Source organism: Sesamum indicum, linkage group LG9 (genome assembly GCF_026168435.1).
Source record: "Sesamum indicum cultivar Baizhima isolate 11 linkage group LG9, ASM2616843v1, whole genome shotgun sequence".
NCBI lineage: Eukaryota > Viridiplantae > Streptophyta > Magnoliopsida > Lamiales > Pedaliaceae > Sesamum > Sesamum indicum.
In genome coordinates, this window is record NC_142665.1 from 23,956,530 (window position 1) to 23,981,405 (window position 24,876).

General features: G+C 34.4%; 3 protein-coding genes across 5 annotated transcripts; 1 reads left to right on the forward strand and 2 right to left on the reverse strand.

Moving 5' to 3' along the window:
- Positions 1-4,202: 4,202 nt before the first annotated feature.
- Positions 4,203-5,963, reverse strand: LOC105155205 (uncharacterized). Its single transcript, XM_011071076.3, has one exon. The coding sequence runs from the start codon at positions 5,701-5,703 to the stop codon at positions 4,480-4,482; it is 1,224 nt and encodes a 407-aa protein (XP_011069378.1). The 5' UTR covers positions 5,704-5,963; the 3' UTR covers positions 4,203-4,479.
- A 9,415-nt stretch (positions 5,964-15,378) lies between these two features.
- On the reverse strand, positions 15,379-19,653 carry LOC105177620 (CLK4-associating serine/arginine-rich protein). Of its 3 annotated transcripts, none has more exons than XM_020699161.2 (13): positions 19,310-19,653; positions 18,884-18,922; positions 18,627-18,775; positions 18,397-18,472; positions 17,752-18,043; positions 17,559-17,668; positions 17,398-17,445; positions 17,110-17,313; positions 16,743-16,844; positions 16,469-16,599; positions 16,169-16,295; positions 15,673-15,828; positions 15,379-15,597 (listed from the first exon to the last, which is right to left on the reverse strand). In XM_020699161.2, exons 1-13 carry the CDS (start codon positions 19,504-19,506, stop codon positions 15,573-15,575), a joined length of 1,656 nt encoding a protein of 551 aa, XP_020554820.2. In that variant the 5' UTR covers positions 19,507-19,653; the 3' UTR covers positions 15,379-15,572. The 3 variants fall into 3 exon arrangements, with proteins under 3 accessions (XP_020554820.2, XP_011099135.2, XP_020554819.2); XM_011100833.3 differs by having other exon boundaries at positions 15,673-15,831; positions 19,310-19,652; XM_020699160.2 differs by having other exon boundaries at positions 15,673-15,831; positions 17,752-18,040; positions 19,310-19,651.
- A 2,107-nt stretch (positions 19,654-21,760) lies between these two features.
- LOC105155313 (uncharacterized) lies at positions 21,761-22,673 on the forward strand. Its single transcript, XM_011071187.3, has 2 exons — positions 21,761-22,274; positions 22,422-22,673. The coding sequence occupies exons 1-2, from the start codon at positions 21,875-21,877 to the stop codon at positions 22,502-22,504; spliced, it is 483 nt and encodes a 160-aa protein (XP_011069489.2). The 5' UTR covers positions 21,761-21,874; the 3' UTR covers positions 22,505-22,673.
- The last annotated feature ends 2,203 nt before the right edge of the window (positions 22,674-24,876 follow it).

Below are 24,876 nucleotides of genomic sequence, written 5' to 3' on the forward strand. Positions count from 1 at the left end.
CGCCAAACAGGCCCCCGATGAATTCCAAGACAAGCTATACCTAAATGTGAAGGTGTAGTCACCATCCCAACCCCATCAGACAATCAATGCGGTTGTCTCAACCTACTACACATTTGAATTTAACTCGGCCCGTAAGTGGAAGTATTGTTTGGTTGCCTGACTATTTACAAACATCCTCACCACATATATGAGAAAGCGCCACCATTTGGGCTGACAAATCAGGAAACGCCACCACCCACGGCGGCAGATAGGGACGGTTCACATTAATGTTGGCAAACCTTGGTTTAGATGCACATTTTATTTGATGCATCGATATAATTGATAATATATATGGACGATATGCTAGTCTATGACGGGTTTGGTGAATGAAAGTACTAAAATGTCCTTAAACATTATAAAGTTATTTAAATATGACGAGGACGATGATGTTTTTACTTGGATCAATCCAACTTGAAACTTCCATCATTTAAATATGACTATTTATGTTAGATATATAGATTGCGGAACTTAAAGTTACATATTATCTTGATGTAATTGATCTAAAATAGACATTATTATAAATAGTCCGTAGTTAAATGGCTAATGGACAATTAATACTTGTTCTCTATAGTATTTAAGATTAATGATATTGTTAAAATTTTAAAGTATTTGAAAAAATAAAATATCAGAGTTTATAAAATATTAAAATATTTAGTATGTGATGATACATAAAATGGTTTCTATCGGGATCTTGGTTCTTCATTTCTCTGCATAGCTTTTCCATCTAGTGGTCTTCTCCGCGTAGATTTCCTTCTTCACCTTGTATCTTCCTCCTCGTAGGCTTTCTTCTTCATGGCTTCTTTCTCTATATAGTTCCTTCACCTCGTAGTATTTTGACCTTGCAGTCTCCTCCTCGTATCTATTTATTCGCTTTTGCTTGTTGGTTTTTAATTTTTTAATTACATTAAACTTCTCAATGAGATGTTAGATTTTATTATCATATCGACATGATAAACTCTTCATGATATAATAAATGCTTGAAAAATATTAAACTATTAAAATTTAAAATATATAAACAAATAATTTTGTTTTGGGCTGCGTAAAAAAGGCAATAATATGAAAATTGCGTAAAAATAAAATACTAATAAAATTATTAGTATGTTTTTTATTTATTGATGAATGTTCAAATTAAAATGTTATTAAGCTACTTATTCATCATGAGTAACAGATCTAACCACGACACGTTTCTAACAGAATATTTCTTGTTGGGATATTTAATTAATTTTTTTCTGAATTCTTCTCTTTTATTTTTACTTTTTTATTTGAATTCAGTAAATGAAAATAAGGATATGAGGTGGAGAGAAGGCGGCACGTGATGAAGAGTGAAAGGCGGTGGAGCAGAGGACGCGGCAACGGTCAGTTGAGTTGGTGGGGTTAATTGACCGTTTGAGCATTTAATCATTTTCGGGTCAAAACTTCAAATCCGCGGAACGTTCAATTGTAGCAGTAATAATTGTACTGCTCTTTGTTCTTATTCCTCTCCCAAATTTTGAACTCTCCACTCCTCTCATAGTTTTCCGCTTGATTCTCTTCACCTCATGCCCCCCTCTTCTCAATTTCTTTCTTTTTCAATTGTTAATATTGCGAGCCCCCAAAAGATCCAAGGTTTATTTTTTACTATATTTTAAATAATTTATATATTTTTCTTGTTCAATGTCCAATATTTATATCTCAACCCAATGTATATAAAAATATATGTATTAATATCATCAGCCATCCAGATAATAGGCTTAGAATTGATGTATGGTTTTATTTCTACAACTAACATCAAATTATGCCGCATATAATGTGGTCAGTGTCACATAGCGCGATGTATTATTTATTTTAATCTGAGGGTTATAAGAGCATAGAGATAATGATGATGAGATTCAAAAGAAACAAGAATGATGACTTACAAAAGTGTCTGAAGAAATGATAGTGAGGAGGGTGTCTTCATAGGCTTCCCTCTCAAGCAATGAGACCAAAAATCTTGGTGGCCATGATTACTAGGCTCCCCAAACAGGCCTCCTAGGAAGGAGTTGAAATGATGATGTCAAAATTCAGTAAATAAGGAGTGAGAGTTGCCAATCATTATAGTCATTAAAACTGTTATCACATCCTTTTTTACTGCTACAGTATTTAATCACTTCATCGCATCTCCTTTTGTTGCTATGGCCTTGCACTGATTGGGGATTTAGCCTCTCCTTTCAACTTGTTGGTGAGAAAAAAAAAAAAAAAAAAATTTAAATATAATTTTTTAAATTATTAAAAAATTTATATATAATTACATCAAAGTTTACAAAAAAAAAAAGACAACGTTGGAAACATATCACAAATTCTATAGTAGTGTAGAAAGGAGGGTGGGAATGGGGAAAGAAATGATCGCTTTCAAAAACTGAAACACAGAGCAGCACCTCGTTGTTGTGTCTCTCAAAAGCTAAACGTGAAGAAAAGCTTTGGGGCTGGCTGTCAGTGTTTCAGACTCCCAAATATCAAACAAAATACATTCACACCCCCTTTCTCATTTCATTACAACTCTCTAACCAACCTAAACTTAACAAATGACAACACTTCTCTTTCCCGCAGTGCCACCCAAACACAGCCTCAACTCCGCCCCCACTACCTGCGACATCCTATTAATGACGCTGTGGGGGCGCTCGCTTAGCTCCAAAGCCCCCGCGCCCCAGCGCACCGCAGGTGGGGTGGTTCATTTGAAAATGAAGGCTTCATCAGGGGGCCCACCCATGGCCTCTCAGAAAGGGTGCACACGTGCGCCCCCAGGTTCGATAACTGTGCCAGTTCACACCCTAATCCTCAATAATGTTTTATACCAATTAAGGAGTTGGAAGTTCAAACTTACAAATTTAGGTATTTAATTTAATTTATTAATAAGAGTATGTTATTTTTTATTTATTTTTTATATATTGGTTCGTATAAAAATATTAATACATTACGTACTGAATGTCATAATAGTAATATTAATTAATTTAAAATTATAAATATTTTTAAAAAAAATAAAATAATATTCCAGTAATATACTAAAAAGAAAATTTAAAAATAATATTCCAGTAATATACTAAAAAGAAAAGCTCTAACTAAGCACACTTAGCTGTATGTCAATGTACCTACACTTCTTTAGCCCCAATTATTAATTGGTGGTTGCTTTCTCATTATACGTATATATATATATATATATATATATCAACTCCTTTTTTTTTTTTAATAAAAGATTTAGGATCATAAACTTTATTTTTTTTCATAAATAAAATGATAAAATAATCAGGTTAGTTCCGCTTTGATCAGTTTTAGAAAATTGAAGCCTACACGTCATGAATGCGTAAATATTTGACTCAGCTTTTGGATAATTAATTGTATTACGTATTTATTTTTATCTAATTAATCTTATAACTATCAATTTGGAAGTAAAAGATTATGCAAGATTGTAGTTATAATTCTTAATTTTTTGAGTAGTTTATAAATACAAAGTGTTAATTTTCATCAAATACTTTCAGAATTACAAACGATCAATATAATTTTAGATTTAAACTGTCAAGCCACAACGTGACTAGAATTAAATTTTAACAGTTGGGTTCAAATCTATGATATATGGATATAGACACGACATAATACGAATATGGTGACATGGAAAATTTAAAAAAATTAAGACATGACATGATATTAATATGGCTACATATGTAATACATCATAAAAATAAAATATGCAATATGAAAAATATCAAAATAAAACATAAAATAATATTTTACATCTAAATTTTTTAAGCAAATGTGATTTAAAAACATACATAATCAAATTATTTTAAAAAGTGTATGCAATGAGAAAATTCTAATAATTTCCAAAAAAAAATTCTTTGTATGTCGGACACATCAACAAGTGTATCCGATGCTGTGTTCATTGTTAATCCTTTATATTTTTAGACACGCAAATATCATGTCCGAAGCATATCTGTATCCAACGCGTACTAATGCTATACCAGATATTTTTTAAAGATATTCGTCCAAACTCATCAGAAACCAGAGCAAACTCATGAAATGAAATCGCAACGGACATAGGCATACATATTTGTTTAGAATTAAAAAATCCAATTTAATTTAAGAAGATGGAAAAAAAAGAGAGAGAGAAGGGTGGAGAAAGACATGGGAAGTGATTAACAGATTAGGGGCAAATGACAAAAAATAAAAATCTGAATTATATTCTTCATTACATTACAAGTATAGTAAATCTTTTCCGTTTGTGTTTGAGCATTTCTATACCATTTTTTGTTTTTGTTTTTTGCCTTTTTTCCGCAGTACAACATCAAAACCGTGTTTCTTTTCCGAGTTCCTAAACCAAAGTTTGTACCTCGAATGAGGCAAAAAGCAAACCCGAGGCTTGGGGAAACTGAAAAAAGATAAAAACAAAAGCTTAAAGAATCTCGATGTTTGCCGGTTGCCGGTTGCCAAACTATGATGATGACGATGATGCGGATGATGACCGGTTTACCGACTCCGCCAGTTTCCCGATTCTCTCCGCCAACTCAGGCGACAGCTTCTTAACCGGTTTCTTTTCCTTCTCCCGTCGGAAATCAAACCCCAACGCATCCGAAACCTCTTCGGAGCTCCATCCCGCTTTACGGAGAATATCTGACAACCGATCCGCTTTCAGTAGCAGCGCGTCCAGCACCGCTTGGTTGTCCAGCATCACCATCTCGCCCTCGAAGAACCCGGATGCTGATACTTGAACAATCTCCGAGACGTCGGATTCTGCCCAACCCCCTTCCCTCAGAACCGATCCGATTTGGCTTACATAGTCGTTCACCCATTTAGGCATTTCGGATCTTGGCATGTCGATATACCTGTCCGGTGATGATGAGCACGATGATGACGAATTTGAATTCCTTCTACGACGATCCACGGCTGCGTCGCTCCAGAACTCCACCCATCGCGGCGTTCGTCCGCCGGTAACGGTATCTAAGCTCCTGCGTGAAAAATTGGTTGATGACCCAGCTGATTTTTCACTGATGGAGCGTTGCTTGGAGAGAATACTCGGATCCGGGTTTCGATGGAAAAGGGTGGACTCACGATCAAAAAAGTCGGATAAATCGAACCCACAACAGAAAATCCTATTTTCATCCACGTAGAAAATAGGGTTTCCAGCCAAACAAGGGTTGCAAGGGATATAACAATGGTTGAAAACGGGTATCAAAAGCGGGGCCCGTTTCAGAGCGTTCCGGGCTATTTTCAGGGCCTTTTCCGGATCGGATGGCCGTGGTCCCCAGGATTTTGACCAGAGAGCATTGCGAGCTATGTGGAAGGAAATGGAAGCAATGGGGAGGTCAATGGAGGCGCGGAGGTGGAGGCGCGCCGACCCAGATGAACGCCAATCAGGGAAGCCGGCTCCTAGAGGCAATCCAGCTGACAGTACAGCTTTCAAATCCGGAGGGAAAGCAAACCCGAACTCAGCCTCAGCTACGGCGAACTCCGATTCAGTCAGTCCCGGCTGGACTGGGATACCCGAGCTTTTTAAGTGGGAAATCACTTTGTCCGCCAGGGAAGTGAAGGAGAACAGACTGTTGCGCGGCGGGAGAGGCGTGGAAGGTGCTGATGCGGCTGCCCGTGCAGAGAGGCGGCGAAGGCCGGCAACATGAGCCGGATTGAGACCGGTCATCCTCCGGTCGACGTCCACCATCCTTGTTATCAACAGTTGTAAGCTTTAACAAGAAGAAAGAAGAAAAAGGGAAAGAATACAGCTTTTTCTCACTTTCGGTTCTTGATCTTGAACTTTGCCAAAATGCTTTTTTTCCTGAGGGCAGAAAAATTGAATCTGTGTGTGTGTGTGTGCAAATAGATCTCTTTCTTATGCGTTTTCAGAGTTTTCGTAGAGAGAAAGAGTGAGAAAGTAGAGAGAGACGGAGTGAAGCTGATAGTGAAGTGAAAATGGGGAAAAGAGAAAGAAAAAGAGGGGGAATTTATAGGAAGGTGGTGGGAGTAAAGGAGTAGGGGCCCAGCTTCAGATTTTGATGGATTAAAAAACACTATTCCTTTTCCCCCCTCACGTTTTTTAATCTTAATGGTAATGACGTTTTAAGATATTCTTAATTGAGTTTAAGTAACAATTTTAATATTTCAACAGCGACAGTGTAGAAAGGCAGCAGAATAAGGGGTCAAACCATATTACTAAATGTAATTAGAGATACAAAATCAGGTATTAAGAGTTGATTAGTTGTGTGTTTTTATTGTGAGTAATAAATTTGAATGAGTTGCGGTGCCGGGTAAGAACCACCCACCATTATATTAATAAATAGTTTAAATTAATATCCGAATATAACTAAGACCCCAACTCCAAATCTTTTAGGACATCAAAACATAATGTCTTATTATTACCAAAGATAATAAATAATTAATTGATCCGGATATCAAATAACAAATTTTCCATTTAGACGGATCGAAATTGCTCTAAATAGTACATTCTTCTAATTCAGTAATTATTTAAAAAATTAATAAATTATCCTCCAGAATAATTAAATTGATTTTTGTCATCCGCTAGTTTTTTCCTATCAATTGTGGCAACAACAGTATCCGGATTATTTTCCATTTTAAGCAACAGATGTATCATCTTCTTCATTTCAGGACTATACTGTTACCACTTCACAAATTAGTCTGATCCAACTAAAATAGAAAAGTCTGTACGTACTGAAATTGAAATTTATGTGTATTTAACTTTTTCTTTTTTATGAAAATTAAATTTTTTGGTTAGATGTCGATTTTTCGTCCGCGTTCTAAATGGTTTGATATTTTGATTTTTATTATGGCATATCGAATTTTTATTTACTAAAATTTTGATTCGTTTTGATTTAATTTTACCCAATAGAATATTAATATATTCGTAGAAGTAGATGTATATAATTCTTATTTTTAGTATTTGAGAATTCTAATAATTGTCAAATATGGTAAGGAAGATGTACAGTCTTTTTTCCTTCCCCAAGTTGGCATATATTGATAACTAAATTTCACTAACGTATACATTTGACCAACACCTAACAATTCCGTTGTCAAGGAGTGGGCACACAAGGAAAAACAAAAACCAAATCTTCATTGCAATTATTACCTTAATTTTTTTTTAATAATAATATGCGATTTTTTATATTATTCATATATTTTTTAATAGTTTTATTTTTCTTTTCTGAATAAATGCGTGTGCAAGTTTAAAATGAAGCTCAAATTTGAACACATTACGACAACTTTGATGGGGAATTTGTATATTAATATAGGGATGTAAAGGGCTGAGCTCGAGTCGAGCTCGATTAAAATTCAAGTTCAAACAAGAGTTGGAGCTTATGATATTGAGAAAATGGAGAGGAGGAAGGGAAGGGGCCGGCATTTATGCTTGGACTTGCTCTTTATGGTTGGAGGCACATAAAGGAAAGTTTTCACAGGTTAGAAGGTATAAAATGATAAAAAAGCATAATGAATAGAGGTGGATAATTCAAGAATTCACATGACATGCCACTTTCAAAAATTGCACCAACAATTCACATGCCCCACCATAATTCAATATCTCCTTGCCTTTTTAGTGCCAAACTTAACATCCAGATTTGAAAATAATGCAGTTTGCGATGCGATAAGTATTCATAATACGAGGTATTGTATGTTTTAATTTTATGAGTTTTATATGATTATTTTTTAATATAAAAAAATATTGTATTAGGAGGAAAAGGTCTTGAGAGATGCTTGAATTGATGTTGTATGCATGCATGATAATGTTATCAGCCTTTTAAACAGCAACACAATATCTCCAACAAACCTAGCATGACCTTATGGATGGGTCCATGGACTCTTCCAACAAATAATGTTAAGGGACTGTTTGCAAAAACTTCTACTTTTAAAAAATTGATTTTTGTAGAGAAATTTAAAAGTTCTAACACAATAAAATATGGGTAGTGTTTGTAAAAAAATATATACAGTATATAAAAGCTAAATTAGATAGTGTTTGTGAAAAATAACTTCTAAAATAAATTTAATTAATTAAAAACTGTTTTGTTATAATATGTTAATAAGATATTATTTTTTATTATACTTGCATTTGTTGTTTGTCAATAATAATTATTTTTTCTTAATAATAATTAAATTTATTTTGCTTAGTATTTATCATATTTAATTTTTCTAAACTATTAATAGAAAAAATAAAATTTTAATTTAATAATATTTTCACTAAGTAATATAATTATAAAAAAATTAATTAAAAAATAAAAAAAGGGGAGATCCTCAGTAGTGGTGACCCTTTCACTCTTCCACGAACTAATACATGTACCAAATGCTCATAAGGAAAAGTTGGTTCCGTGGTAAAAAGAAAATTATAGAAATGGGGTAAATTTAAAATCTTCAAATAAACCCCTTCTTGTTGTGCTACCAAATTTATATATATATATATATATATATATAAGCAGCTTGCTTTTGCAGGCTGCTTTGCAGAAAAGTTTTAACAGCACCGTGATTTTTCATTGCAGTACCGCTAAATTTATAAAAAAAAAATTTTTGAAACAACGACAAAAAAGGGTAAATTGCATAAATCGCGGTGCTCTAACTTTTGACCTAAAAGTGCTTTTTTAAAAAATTTTAGAAGCAGAAGTTGTCATCTCAAACACCTCAAAAGTACCTTTTTAGAATCAGAAGTTGAAAAATATTTTTTCTAAAACTCGCACAAACACTCCCTAAATGATGCAGCATGCAATGCAATTAGTATTCAATAGGTCAATATATTATCCTATTTGGCCTAATAACAAGCCTTTGGAATTTGGTCTCGAAATGTGCATAGCTAAAAAGATGAAACATCGAAGCCGTACATACTTCTCATTTATAATTGACGTAAAACGCATGACAATTCAAAAGTTATAAATCCTATAAACATGCAAAGTGCTTTTATCTATTTTACAGAAATTTTATAATTTGTAGCTTATGGCTTTTTTTTAATTGATAATCAATAATTCCCTGACATTAATTGGTATTTGATATATGAATGCATTAAATCACTCCATCAAAAGAAAAAAAAAATTAAATTAGTATCACTTCTTTACTTTTACACAAAGAACTTCGAGTTCAAACTCAAAATTTTCCATCGATCCCACACTTGTAAATAAAAAAAAAAAATACAAGGTGCTACTATCGACCTTTGTTTGTGAGAGAAATTTCCACTATGTTTGTTTTCATTTCCAACTTATTTTCGAGACAAGTCAAAACATACCCAATGTTTGTCATCATTCAAAAACACCTTATTTAGGTGTTTTTAACTGTTTTAGTATAAATATATATATATATACACATATATACATAAATATATATAAAAAAAAGCATGATTTGACAATGAATAGTAATTTTTGTCTCCCAAAATACAACATTAAACATATAATACTTATTTTAAATTATCTCCAAAAACAAATCCAAACATACATACTATCTCTAACACACACTTATTTATCTTTGTTTTTCTCTCTCTATTTCCACAAAACACAACAAAACACTTAGAAAATGAATCCAAACATTATGTTCCTTTTTCTACCGACTGAAGCGAAGGTTAGCAGCCAACAATTGGTACCCTATGTCCTAAGTCTTACTGTCCTTGCGTCAGCGCATTGGCACCTGTTGAGCGAGAGATTTCTGTTTGAACTCTGTCTGTATTAAACGGAAGGCTCATTATTTAAAAAAAATTAATTTTCTACCTATAAAAAATAATATGTGGATCAATTAAAGTCGATACGACACACATATACTCCTAATTAAAAAATTCAAAATTTTAACAGCAGCATTGCTAATAATTTTAGTTTTACCCGTACCAGATCATTACGAATTATATTATAGTTTTATTGATACAAGTAGCTACCACCATTTATAATTAATTGAAAAGATATATAGAGACCATTTATTCAAACTAAGCACGTGATGCAAACGCTGACAAGTTCATAAAAGTTGGTTTTTTTTGTCAAATTTTTTAGAGAAAAAGGAATTTGAATTTGGAGCCGTGTGATCAATTGACTTCGATCAGCCGTTGCTGTCATGTGGACGTGACCTTGAAATTCGTTCCTTTTGCTAAGAAAATATTATTATTAATATATGTTCAAACATATAAAAAATAATAATTACTAATCCTATGTTAATTGATCATTTGGTCGTATAATCTAATTGGGTCAACGCCAATATTATTTTTGTAAGTACCTTGACCGCAAAATTTTATGCTTCAAATTCGGTAATTATCTAAATTTTTGAAAAAAAAAATCTGTTTTTCTCTTATTTATAATAAATTAATTTAATTTGAAAAAATAATTATTTTTTTTCTTGTAAATTTAGGCACATATACATAGGCAGGACACGCAACAGGGACATGGTCCATGAGTTTTTGGGACATTTGCATAGAAATTCAACCTCTTAGGATGGTCCTAAAAAAACTAGGTAGCAACCACAAAGGAAATTCAATTCAATCTCCGACTTCACAGTTACATATATATTTCAAAGTACATCAATTTTCTAATAATGTTTTGTGCCTATATATATATTGACTATTTTATTTGTCCACTAATATAAAATAATTATTATTTGATCGACGAGTTTGAATCTCATTACTTGAATAATTATCTATTTACGTATGTGATCGTTAAATTAATTCGTAATTACTAATATATTTTAATTAATATTTAATGCAATAATGTATTTAATCAAATTACTAAAAATATAAAGGTCCAGATTAATTAATATTAGACAATGATGTTTTAGTCAAGTGGTTAAGGTTAAGGTCATGTGTTCGATTCCATCGGATATGTGGGTATTTATCTCATTTAATATAAATTATTGTAATTTATTTATCCTTTTTAGTAGTGACATTGATGTATGAATTGTATTTGATTGATTTAGGCGTTGTTTAATGTATTAAGATGAATTATATAATTTATAATTAAAAGAAGTTAATTAATGTTAGGGTCAATTATTAGGCAACCCCATTAAAGCAGGAAAGAGGAAATCTTGAAAGATGAAGAGATAGAAAGAGACAAGAGAGCTGAGGAAAATGGAAAGGTTGTTGCTAGAAATGAACAAGGAGAGTAGGGCAAAGGATTTGGATATTGTAGGGGTGTGAGGAGATCAATGGACCTAGCCGGCATGCCTACTAACTCACACCATGTCTCATCCAAGTACAAAAACTCCATCATCTGTCACCAACGGCTGCGGAGCATAAACACCACGGATAACTCCCTTGTTCCAGTCCACACGATTGTCAATTCAGAGTTTTTAATTTAAATTTCATCAATATATACATATATTTTTAAAATGGATAAATGCTAGACATTTACAGTGACGATTTATGTTATTGATGCAATAACGTATGTATCGATCTGTTTGGAAGAACGGGGAAAGTTTTAATTTAAATTGAGTTTGATTAGATTTGAATCAATTATATGACGAGTATAATACATTTGTGGGGTAATTAGTATACAATTCAAGAACAGTGCACAGTTCTATGATTGGTTTGATTTGACTAAATTTATTTTTCGGTAAGAATTTTTTGGAAGAAAAGAGAACAAGAAGGCATGGTGGGGCTGGATGTGAAGGAAGCAGGATCGGCGGTTGGATACGGAGATGGGCAGCATCACTCTCTTGTCTTCCTTCAGGCTACCATCCATGTTCCCTTAAACACTCATCAGTCGAGCTATCAGTCCCCCAACCCAAAACGAGGACAACGATCGCGATTTCTCACTTTGATTTGCTTGTTTTCACAATTAATTCAGTTAGGTGGGATTGCATATTACACATACATATCCATGACAATTACATTTACATTTTTCAATGTATAGTTTATTTACACAAGATAAGGATGATTTGTGTAAAAGATGATGATGTTTGTAACGGGTGTATTTATAATTTTTCGAAATTTAAAGATGGTTTACATGAATAGATTATAAATCGAGAGATGTAAATATAATTATCCCTTTAAAGTAAGATATATGTGTGTGTGTGGTAGACATGCATGTCTATACACTTACATGTATAGACGTCAATATCTGTTAGGCTCATTTTTGGTAAATACGGATTACTTCATGTCAAAAAGTTGCATGTTCAACTCCTTCCTGTTGATGCAGAGGCTGTGTTAGTGAATAATTAGTTAGTACCTCGCAGCTAACCTTTTAGTCACAAAATATGTGTGACGGGTAATAGTGATCGAAGTTGAAGCCACTAAATTTTTATTAATTAATTAAAAACACCCATATATATATATATATAGAGAGAGAGAGAGAGAGAGGATTATGTTTGGGTGGAGGAAATGAGATGGGATATATTCATGAACCAAAATTGACAACCATGCATGTGTTATTATCAATTTCATTTAATTGTGTTTTTTGCTTTTCCTAATGTTGTACAACTTTTTCTTGGTAATAGAGACAAATTAGTTGTTAGATATATGGAACCCCATCTCCAATGTAAATCGATATTATAATTTTATTAATTCTTGCATGGCTAGGACCATTTGTACCTTGTGCTAGATGAGTGGTGTAGAAATAATGGAGTTTGGTCGATATTTCAATAATTATTATTTCTTTTCTTGAAAGTTTAATTTTACTATAAATTCAAATAATTCATAACTTTATAAATATTAGTTAAATCATTGGAGCTTTAGGGCAAGTAATTATAAGGCCAGTGCAGCAATTTGTCAGTATCATAAACCATAAATTAATACGTACAATTATGAACATTAATTTTTTTAAATAATTCTTGATAATTGCCCGATGAACATAAGGTGATGTCACAATGACATATCGGGCAGATTAATAAAAATTATGAAGTGGAATATTATTCATAATAATATAATAGTAAAGTAAAATTTCTTTATATGAAAATAGAGATTAGTATCACTCAGTACGGCATGACCTTACTGTATCATAATGATGTCAATACTTTATTATAAACATAACACGTAGGGATAAAAAAGTATTATACGATCTAATTAATTTAATCGGGGGAGATTCAGTACCCCATGTGCTCCATCAATCGTCTAATAATTAAAAATTAATCTAGAAAATTAGCCCCTAGATTAGTAGGAATAATGGATCATAAAGCCTAATCCAAGGCGGCTTCCAAGAAATACGATTATGGCCCTATACCTTAATTTTTTTTAATATATGTGCATGGATAAAGATATGAGATTAATAATTATTTGATTTTTTTTTATTAATATAAAGTGATAGATAGAGTAATCATATAATTAAATTATTATCCATCAAAAGGAGGCATGCATCACAGAATCGGGGTATAGAGGAGCTAGCTGCATAAAAAGATGACGCCTAGTATAAATTATTAAACACGCTTTCGGTTAAGCGATTCTAAATCGCAAGATGTAAGAATATTGCAATTATGGTGATGCTATTTTTTATTTTTTTAAATAGTATGCTCTTTGCTACATTATTTAATAAAGTTGAATTTAAAAACTGATTCAATACATCAATGATTCAAATCAACAAATATGTTGAAATGAGAAAGACGACTACTATGAAAGTATACAAATATCTATATTCGTGGGATCGATCGAATCCAATTTTTTTTAAGTGTGAGACTTCAATCTTATCAATCGAACAAAATCTCATTGTTGGCGGGTGGTGATGCTATTAATGTTATAATTGTTGGCATCAATCAACCTCTAATATTTGATTATGTGGGTGTAGGCAATGTGAATGGAGCAGAAGTTGGGATGGCCATATAAACTCAACTTTCCATGCCCCAACTTGTGTAGTCAATTAGGGTTGAGCTAGTTTCTCCCCACTCAACACTTGAATTTGAGCTAGGCATGTAGAGTAATGCTTTTTTTTTTTTGTTTTTCCTTTTCTTTCTAATTAATAATTCAAGTTTTTAGGCAAAAAGGTAATCACGTTTAATGGCATAAACTTGAAGGGAGTTGAAGATATTAAAATAATGTTTAATTTCTAGTGATATGGAATTTTAGATAGGGTAAATATTATTGATAGTAGTAATTTGAGAGAATTATTTGTGTTTAATTGAATGGATGGATCTGAGTTGGAATTGAATGAGATGTAATATGAGAGGTGGAGGCGGAGTGCTACTCTGAGCGTATGGACTCAAAACATACTTTACGGGTCACCACACTAGAGATTAGACCACAACAAAAGCCTTCGATTCCGGCCTCAAATAAATGAGGTCATAAAGAAAATAAAAGCTAGAAAGTCAAGAAACCAATAAATACAAGTATTAATTGTTAGTTTGGCGAGATGGTGATATTCAAATGCACCAATTACACCACAAGAAGCAATATTTGCAATGTAAATCGAGGGAGGGGGACATAGTCAACATGACCCAATTAAAAGGACACTAGACTTGAAGTACTGTGTTTCCCAGGATTTTCTCTTGATTTGTGCAACATCTCAAATAAGTTGTTAAAAAGAAAAATATTGATAAACACTTATTACATATTGATAAAACTTTCCTTGTCTCTCCCTCTCTCTCTCTCAACCCATAGAATATATGAATGGGTTGCATTTTAGGGGTTCGTTCAAAAGAATAAAGTTAAAACAACTCCCACCGGTGCGCTCATAATTGCAAATCCAATTGATGACTTTACTCCGAAAACGCTCTAGAAAGTAAAGGTTAGGGCATAGAATTTACGTAGTGGGAATAAAGGTTAGGACTTAAGAGTAGATGATAGGTAAGGTAGGGAATGAGAATCTCTTTTGGTGGGTCATTCATGAGATGCATGCGTGCGTGCGTGCGACTGTTGATGGATGGGAGGTGGAATAGAAAGCTAATTCAAGTTCTTACTTTTTAGGCTATAGAACTTACACCAAAAGTTGACAGAAAACCCGTGTGGCACAAACACGGGATTCTTGGGGCATGAAAAGGTAATAAGATATTGAGGTGCTGGATTTAATTACCACTAGATTAGACCATTTCGGACATCCTCAAAAGATTATAGTTGCTTATATTGTAAGATTTGGTTCATCATATTTATGTTATTTATCCTAATAACTAATATATCGTTCTTCCAGGGGTTGTGTCAGAAGAGTTAAAAAACAACATGGTTAAATCAAATATTGGGAAGGATTTCTGTCCCAATCAGACACAACGAATCAATGGTTTGCGCCGGTCTGACAATAGTCGAGATGAGGAAAGAACCAAGCAAATATATGGGGTCACTGTTCGTCTTTCTAAATGAGGAACCCCACTAATGAGATGACAGCCGCCAGAGCTGTTATTTTTTCAACTTTTAATCTTTAATTTAGCAATTTCCAATATCCAAATAATTTCATAGATGTTGGGCCAGAAAACCACACGATAGTTGCGGATTAATGATATTTTCTTCTAAAATAGCTTAATAGAAGCACAATATAATAATTTATATCACCTAAGGAAATCTGTAGATTTGGTAAAGGAAACATAACCACAGCACACAAATCATATTCTTGCTTTCAACCTATATCACTACAACAAACTAGACACAGCATGAGAAAGTGAGTAGTTTGGTTGCAGATATCTGATATTGTTCCTGCACTCGGGTAGCAAACTCACTTTTCAATACCTTGACCTTCTTGTTCCCCTGCAAATGTAATAAATGCTCAGTTGCCAGGGTGAAGATAATTAGGGTGTTTAACAATCCAAGATATAGCTTTACCGAGGAGAGCGTGAGTATGAACGAGAACTGGAGTAGGACCGAGATGGGGAACGAGATCTTCGAGAAGAGCGAGAGTGAGAGCGAGACCGGGAGCGAGATCGTGAATGATATCTTCGTGAACTCCTACTCCTGCTTGGACTTCGGCTCCGCCTGTATCTTCTGGAACAAGCAAACATCGTTAAGTTCATGTGCAAAGCAAATGAGAACCATCGAATATATCCATGTTAGTTTGTACACAATTGATACGGAAGGCAAATCTTTATCCATGTCATCAATCAACATTCTGTAACCGTGGGCTCAGTAAAACTGACCAAAAAGAAGAATCAAAGACAACAGAACAAGACAATCTTATCTAAACTAAACAGAACATATATGTACTATGTTGAACAGACTTTGGTAAGAAAACTCCCAAACAGAACATAGTTTTTAAACAGAATTGACTAGAATGTACAGAAATATAGACCTCAAGCTACAGTCAATGTTAACTTATAAATACCTGGGAGAGCGGCTGTAACTTCTGCTCCGGCTTCGACGCTGATGTCGGCTTGTTTCTGCAAGCTTTTCGAGTCTCTGCCGCTCTTGTTCTCGTTTTTTAGCCATTTCAATTGCTGTGTCCTTTTTAACTGCAATAATAGTGGTTCAATGTTTTAAATCATTAATCACGCAGCCAGGCCACCAGAGAGAATAAATTAAGGGAGAAATTCCTATTGTTTCTTCTGTTTTTCGACAACAAATGCCACCATATGATAGTGAGTTGGGTGCTTTGCTTCAAGAATCAACATCAAGAAAATTATACTTTGTTTGTTTAGTTGTTTGTTCATGATCCTTTTAAGTCGTTCCTGTGGTGTTTCCTTCTTCTCCCCCTGTTGCTTAGCGAGACTTCCACTACTAGATGCTTTACTCAACTTTGCCAGTGCAGAGGATGTGCTGCAAAGAGCAAGAAGAGTCATGAAGAAATTAATAAATGAAGCATGACAGAAAAATACATATAATTTCAGTCATCAACTTGGGGTGGATGCGGGAGACACGCAGGGGCAACAGGATTAAGTAAAATATATTATAAGGATTACCTTGGTGTTGTTTTCAGCAGCTTGGTGTTTTTATCTTTGTCAAGGGATACACCAGAGGCAGGGTCTACATGGAGAGCCTCAAGTATGCGACCGGATGATGGCCTGCATGAAAGAAGCAGCATTAGATACACAAATTTACATCACTTGCAGCAGCTCGGATGCAGTCACATTATGTCCAACTCAGGGAAAAAGAGCTTCCAAAGGAAGCTTCCTTCCTCATCCCCCCGGCAGTTATGCTTGTACCCTAGAAATGATCTATTATAAACCACAAAAGTTTGGCCCAGGTAACAAAATGGAGGCAAAGCTGCAGCAGAGTAAAGACTGTTCCAATCTATCTTTGCAAGAATTAAAGGTCGAGTGCTCCGACCGGTTCAATGCATCAGCTTGAGATGGAGGAGATTGTGGTGGAGAATATCCTTCAAGCTTTGGCTCATCCCCATCGCCCGAGCCCCCAAATTCAGTAATATACTCTATTTTAGGACCACTATCTTTGCTTCGATAAGTATCATCAGAATGCATTCCACGTGAATAGCGCCTCGATTGTGACGGAGAGTATGATCGAGACCTTGACCTTGATCAATCCAGAAAAAAGATCTAGTTCATCAGTCAACCAGCTTGGTTATTTTTAAAGGGTAATAAATTCCTGACTATTTACCTTCTGGAACGGGAATAAGCTTCATAAGTAGGACTTCTTCTAGAGTCCCTGCAAATTATCGCAGAAAAATTATTTAACTACTGCGACAACTTTTCTTATTATATATCTTGGCTTGAATGTCTGTGCTACAGAATACACCAGAAGAAGCTCATAGAAGTTACCTGTAGGGGTCATGATGAAGAACTCTAGTTCCAGTAACCCGGGCAGCTTCTCTTTCCCTCTCTCTTTCCATCTGAGAAGCTTTCCTTCTCTCCTTGCGACTCAGCTTCCTCTGTAATTCATCATAGTGCACAATCTGATGAAACATATAACATAAATCAGCCATAAGTTTAAACCAAACATCAGAAAACTTACAATAGACGGATCGCCTTTGATCACTTCTTTCTGCCTTCTTGCCTCCTCTTTAGCCTTTTTATCCATATATACAAGCCACCCATAGCTCTTCACTCCAAATTCTTTAGCAATTGACTCCACTGCTTCATCGTTGCTGTCATCACTGTTAAAATCTTCCTCATCCTCATCCTCATCTTCGTCCTCTTCTTCACCATCTGAATATTGAACGTCTTCTTGTCCGTCTCCATCATATGAGAAACCAACTTGAGAATAAGACCCTTTATTTGTTGGAGGCTGAGTCGCAAGGGATCTACTGCCATTTTAGTTGTCAGCAATTGGTTAAGGATAGAAAGACTGGTCATAAACAGGTACGGAAATTAAGTTAACAAATCATCCATAATAAAGGACAAAGCACATCCAAGGACACAAAAACGTGGTAAATGAAAGTGAAAGTGAAATCTTTAAGACAAACGAAATAAGAAGCTAATAAGAATACGACACCCTAAACTGAACCATGTTAATACAACATTCTCATATGACATGTATTTTGGGATTAAATAGTTTGATAAAGTCTGAGGGTGTCAAATCTCTTTTGACTAAATTAATATACGTTTAACAAGCCGATAAGATTCACAACTTTATAGGTACTGTTACAAAAGATCGTACCTGTCTGATCCAAGAGCTGCAGTGATCTTAGCCTCCATCTGTTGGTTAACATGTTGTAGACCCTCCTCATCAGTAACTGCCAACTTTTTCGTTAGTATTCAAACACTAGTGATAAAATTTACATGTCATTAAATAAGCCATCACTGTCTAAGAAATATTGTTACCTAAACATGATAGTTAACATACAGTAAAGCAAATATATGATTAATATAAAACAAAAAAGTACCGACATCCTCTACGCCGATGCTTAATTAAATCCCGGTAACGCTCAAAATTAACAAACTCTTCTAACTCTTCCTCTTCCTCAGTTTTTTCAGGAGCCCGAAAACGTCGGGAACTACTATCACGTATAAAGTCAAGAAGAGCACGGCCATCAAATCTGCAAAGAGAATATGCAACCATAACTCAGACAAGTCCTCCCACCCATGTCCAACTAATTCGGGTTAGCATAAATGCACTTGTTCGTCAGCTTCTCAAATTGTATTACCTGTCGATCAATATATCCTGCTTCCCATTCCAAGGTATCCTGATTAGAGGCAAGATGGTTAGCTCTACGTTGGATGGGAGAATGACATATTAACTTAAGTGACATGGGATATAGTTTATACATGGCAAGAACATGGAAAAGGCTAAGCCTCAATACAATATACAAAAGACACTTTATCTAAAGTTACATTGAAATTGAAAACAATAGTGCACTATCAGTAAACTTTTTACAATAAATCTAAATTCCAATACGTTCACATGAAACATTGCTGCATTCTTTCATTCACAGCTATAATCATGAACAAGTTTACGACGGCCAAGGCAATAATTGAGAGTAGCATCAAAATTAAACGAGAATCCATCAAGACCAGAAAGGGGGGAGGATTAAAATAAAAAGGAAAAAACTGGGATAAATGGAAAATCTTACAGGCCCTGCTGATCCTCAGTGGCTTGGTAGAGGGCATCATCACGTTGGATGCGGCAACGGGTTCCAACGGCCTGGATCGACTGCTGGGGGTCGCCGCGCCGCTTAGCCAGGTAGATGGCCCTGCGCTGAGCCCGCTTCCGTGCCGCGTCCATCATATCGTGCACCTTCCTCTCCGACCTCCGCGCCTCATGCCACATGTTTCCCAACCGAATTCAATCTTCACTCCAATCAAATTTCCAGATAATTCTGTTCTACGATCGACCAGAGCAGAACCCTAGCGTGCAAATTTCTTATTGATTTGGCTGAGAACAGTGATATGCGACTTTTAGACATTCTCCCTACACGTTAAAGCGATTTTAGCTTTAAGTGCTAGAAGATAGGATACGAGGGTATTATCGTCAGTCGCTACGCCTTTGAGATGTAAAGAATAGTTTGAAATTTTTCCTTTTTCTCTTATATTTAGATGTATAAAATATTAAGAGTTAATTATACTTAAGCTCTCTTTAAAAATATTAAATTATATTTTTCTTCAAAATACATTCCTTCAAAAATTCTCGATTTACACCTAACCCTCCTCCGACGAAAAACGCTAACATAAAAAAAAATTACATAAAAATTTTAATTTAGCCTCTTATTTAATATTCCTATGTATATTTTTATACTTATAAAATGATAAATATAATATAAAAAAATAGAGTGAGATTAATATTATTACATTTTTTTCTTTCATACTTATAAGATTATTAAATAAAAATATTAAATGAAGGGTAAAATTTAAAAATTTTATATAATTTTTTTTTTACTAATATCAGCATTTTTCATACAAATCTTAACAAAAAGTAGTCAACTATGAATTGTGATTTTTTAAAAGGCGTGTAAGTGTACTAAAACACGTGTTATTAACTTTATATATTAATGTGAAGTTCTCGGGTTTTTTTTTTAATTTTTTTTGAATGATTGAATATGTATACCTACTCCAATTTAAATGCATTAATTACTAATAATTATGTCATTTATATAGTATATATCAATATTAATAAGAAAAAGTTGAGATATAAACTATATATCACCGACAGTTAAGAATTGAACCCATGATCCATATTTGTTGAAATAGTATTGAGTGATTCTGTAAACAGTTTTGGATACCGGAGAGTGTGTATCAGCCCTTAGACATGGGGCGATGCTGATCATGTTGCGTGACGAGGAGGGGCGTGCATGGATAGACTTGTCACGCATGCCCAAGACAGGTGACAAGCTAGACGGCAGTCGCGCATGGCAACCTACGTATGCATGCATAGCATTGGAAAGCTCCCTGTATGATTTGCGAGAATTAAGTAGACATTTTCATGTCTGCAAGTTGAAGTTGTCCCTTAAACTTCAAGAATCCGTCCCACTTAATTACCTTGCAAGATATTTCAACATTATCCCTATTTAATTACATCAATTCTAAGTTATATATGGAAGATTCCTCCAAATAAAAAGATGTTGAATTTTAGGACCTCCGCATTTAATTTTTATCTTCTTCATCATTCTAAGTCTGCTATATTTATTAGTATCTTAGGAAACTTAAATTCTTCCTCCTTTTCATCTCTAAATTGATGGTCAAGATTCACAATATAAGATCATTATTATAATAAAAATAGAATATTTATATTTAGGGATATATAGTTACGTATACTCTCCTTCCCTATGTTTTGGTATAATTACATGTATATATACTCCCTATAATTTGGGAAATTATATCTACCACCCTTGAAATTTACTTCCGTCTAACAAATAAGTCCCTTCGTTGGTCAAAATTTACTGAATTTATTAATATCAACAATTTTAGTTAATTTTGACTAACGAAAAGACTTATTTGTTAGACGAAAACAAACCTCGTAGCTGCTATGTGTAATTTCTAAAACCACAGGAAATTCATATGTAATTACACCAGACCTCGTAAGAAGAGAGTGTAATTAGCCCTTATATTTATATCTCCTAATCTATGGTTTATTCACACAAAAAATACTTTCTTTTTGATAAAAATTACGTATACATCCTCTAAAAACATTAAGATCATTGCACAAATTTTTTTTTTCTTTCACAAGAGATTTCTGTAATTAAGTAAATAATAAAAATAATTTATGTAAATAGAACATAGCATGTAAATGTAATTATTATTATTATTATAGAGTTAAAATAACAGAGAAGAGTCACAAAAATCATGCTTAATGTTCAAATTTAAGTTTAATTAAATAACCAATAAATATACCGACCATATTACTATTTAATTTAAGAAAATGGACAAAAAGGTTTTTCAAAGAGCCACGAATAATAAATAAAACAATAAAATAGTTGGAAAAAAACAAATAACAGGTCATCATCGGATGGGACCCACACAATGCTTTAGCGTGCAGGACCCACCAATCACATACGAAAAAAATCCCACTAATATTACTCCCAAAGGCCGTCCATCAACTCAAGCAACTTCATTTCTGAACACACACCGCCGAGCCCGAGCCATTGAGCTGTCCGCCTTCCCCGCCGCAGGGGTCGGCCGCCGACTCCGACACCACCAACCCCATGTCACCTCCGCCGCCGCATCCACCAAGGCCGTCGTTTCCTCCGCCGCATGAGGCCTCCTCTTTGCTCAAACAGAACTCCTGGTCCCCCGACTCCCACCGAGACGAGGCGTGGCTGCGGCAGAAAGGCCGCCGTAACCGGCGGAGCAGGAGCGTCACTGATGAAGATCTCGACGAACTCAAGGCTTGCATAGAGCTGGGATTCGGCTTCGACTCCGCCGAAATGGATCAGCGCTTGTCCGACACTTTCCCGGCTTACGGCCTCTACTACGCAGTCAACAAGCAATACAACGACGCCGCGTCGAAGACTCCACCGCCTCCATCGTCACCGCTCTCTCCCTCCCAGTCCGAATGCGACACCCCCTCCCCCCTCGGAAGCCCCCACACCATCTTCGACCCTGGTAACTCCTCAACTGAATTCCTTGATCTGATTTTCTGGATCTACTTAATTTGAATACTCGATATGTGATTTTATTTTTTCTTTTCAAATATCAAAATCTCTACAAAATTAATCAAACAAATAGTTAATTAGGGTTTCGTTCCCGTAGGGGATAATCCACAGACGATGAAGACAAGGCTGAGGCAATGGGCTCAGGTGGTTGCTTGTGCAGTGCGCCAATCTCCAAGCTGATTCATCAGGTTTCAATCAGCCAACAAAAAGCAGAAAAATTCAAAAAAAAAAAAGGAAAGGAAAAATTCCCTTCTACTTCATTTAAAGTAACCGAACACGAAACTAGTTTGTTAATTGGTATTACCATAATTTGATATGAAGGGCGGCACCACTGCCACCCACTTTCCTATGATTGCTTCGCATGTTTGGTTCTCTAAACATAGGAATGCCAACTTCTATCTAATATTATTACCACATAGGAGTATATAATAATGGTAATCTACCTATGTGCCCAAATATTGATTGACTTTTGCCCTTTTGCTTGTTTGTTTTCGTGTTATCACTACATTTCTTGGTATGGTATGGTGCTCAACCTTTTCCCCCTCCCCAATCCCCATCATTATGTTTGGATTTGTGTTTTAGTTGTTTTGTTTTGTATTTTGGAAATAGAGAGAGAAAAATAGAGATAAATGAGTGTGTGTTGAAAATAGATGATATGTTTGGATTTGTGTTTTGGAAAAATTTAAAATATTTTATAATAAGTGGTGTAGGTTTGATGTTGGGATTTGAGAGACAAAAATTACTGTTCATTGTCAAATTATATATTTTTATATATAAATATGTATATATATAAATATTTTATCTTTAATGTTGTACTTTTGGGAGACAAAAATTACTGTTTATTGTCAAATCATGTCTGTTTTATATTATGTATATATATAAATATATATATATATATATATTATATATAGAAAGTTGAAAAACATAAAAACACGCAGATAAGGTGTAAAAACACAAAAACAAACATTGAGTGTGTTTTATCTTGTCTCGGGAAATGCGAAAATACAAAACCAAACAAAGCCCATCTTTCTTTAATAATCTCGCTTATTTTTCTTTTCTATTTTCAGACTCTCGTCAAACAACGTTAACATGACCTCATTCAATAAATAGTTATTTCACTAGCTACAGTAATCCCAAATTCTTGCATTGTCGTGCCGCAATGAAGACAAATCCACCTGTATGTCAATATTGTGTTGTGCGATATCCGTATTATAATTTTTTAACACTGCTTCGTGCTACTATTTACACGGTGATCTAATGATATAATTATTATTTTTTGACTTCAAATTTTTAGTTCGTACAAAAAATGCAGAGGTTGTTTCTTCATTTTCACGTACTAAAGAAGAATCGCCCATGAAACTACTTCTCCTCTAGCAACCTTCAGACCATCTCTACCGGCTGTTCATCCCAAAAATTGAAACATACAATAATACCTTGCTCTTTCTTAGCAAGCTGATCAGTACATCCCTTTTTTCCTTTTGATGTGTTTTAACTTACTTTGCCTTCCCTTCACCAAGTCCCAGCAATTCAACTATGATCGTCTTTGTCCCTAGATTTCAATTAAAGATCCGCCCCGCCCCAGTAGACCTTTTCCGTCTCTTAAGAGCCATCGCATTACTATTTTGTTGTCGTGTAATTGATCATTCTTTTTCAATTATATATAAATTATAGTGCATTAATACACTTATTTTTAACTAATTCAAGTATGATCACACTCGATTCGAGTTAAAAATTTTCGAATTTTAGACTTCTAATTCTCCATTGTTGTAGATAAGGTTTATCTTTGAGTATACTAAGTGGGACTAAATTGATCAAATTAAACAATGTATGAATGATCATTGATGAAATTATGAGAATTAACTTTTCTTTAAATTGAGATATCATTTATTAGAGGAGAGAGAGAGAGAGAGAGAGAGAGAGAGAGAGAGAGAGAGAGAGAGAGAGAGAGAAGACTGCCTCGTGGTCGCATATGATGCCAAAGATAATGATTAAATAGTGCCAACTCCTTGTGGGCCAAGAAATTTGGACAGGACCCAGTGTTGAGTACTATGTGTACGTGTATTCTCGATTTCCAAATAGTGGCAGCACTATTACAATATACATTGGGCCCTGTTTGGACAAAAGCAAATTGGGAAATAAACGCAGCAGCTGTTGAAGCACATGCCTTGTTATTACCAAATCGAATAAATCTTGGACGAGGTTATTTTTGAATCCAACGTACAAAAATTCGTCCAAGGATTTGATTGAGATTTGAGGGCTCTCCTGTTATTGTTGGCACGTCTTAAAATATTTCAATTACATTTTGACAGATCATCTTATTTAACTTTTAAAGTATGAGTAATGTTAATTATATATATTTTTAATTTTTCAACATATCATTATATGTTTGTGTAACACTAAAGTGTAATAAAAAGATTTCATTGGAAAGATTATGCGTAAATCTGCAATATATTATAACTTGCTTTATCGATATTTGGTTTCACTAAAAATTTATGATAGATGGAATAGAAATTCAGAGAATAAGAAAAACATGCTTCAATAACTCGAAATTG

Coding starts and splice junctions, on each gene's coding strand:
- LOC105155205 (XM_011071076.3), bottom strand. CDS start 5,703: ATGGTGGACGTCGACCGGAGGATGACCGGTCTCAATCCGGCTCATGTT.
- LOC105177620 (XM_011100833.3), bottom strand. CDS start 19,506: ATGTGGCATGAGGCGCGGAGGTCGGAGAGGAAGGTGCACGATATGATG. Junction 16,845..17,109: donor CAAGCTGATGCATTGAACCG/GTCGGAGCACTC, acceptor TCTTTCATGCAG/GCCATCATCCGGTCGCATAC. Junction 15,832..16,168: donor AGTTACAGCCGCTCTCCCAG/GTATTTATAAGT, acceptor TGCTTGTTCCAG/AAGATACAGGCGGAGCCGAA.
- LOC105155313 (XM_011071187.3), top strand. CDS start 21,875: ATGTCACCTCCGCCGCCGCATCCACCAAGGCCGTCGTTTCCTCCGCCG. Junction 22,275..22,421: donor CCACACCATCTTCGACCCTG/GTAACTCCTCAA, acceptor TCGTTCCCGTAG/GGGATAATCCACAGACGATG.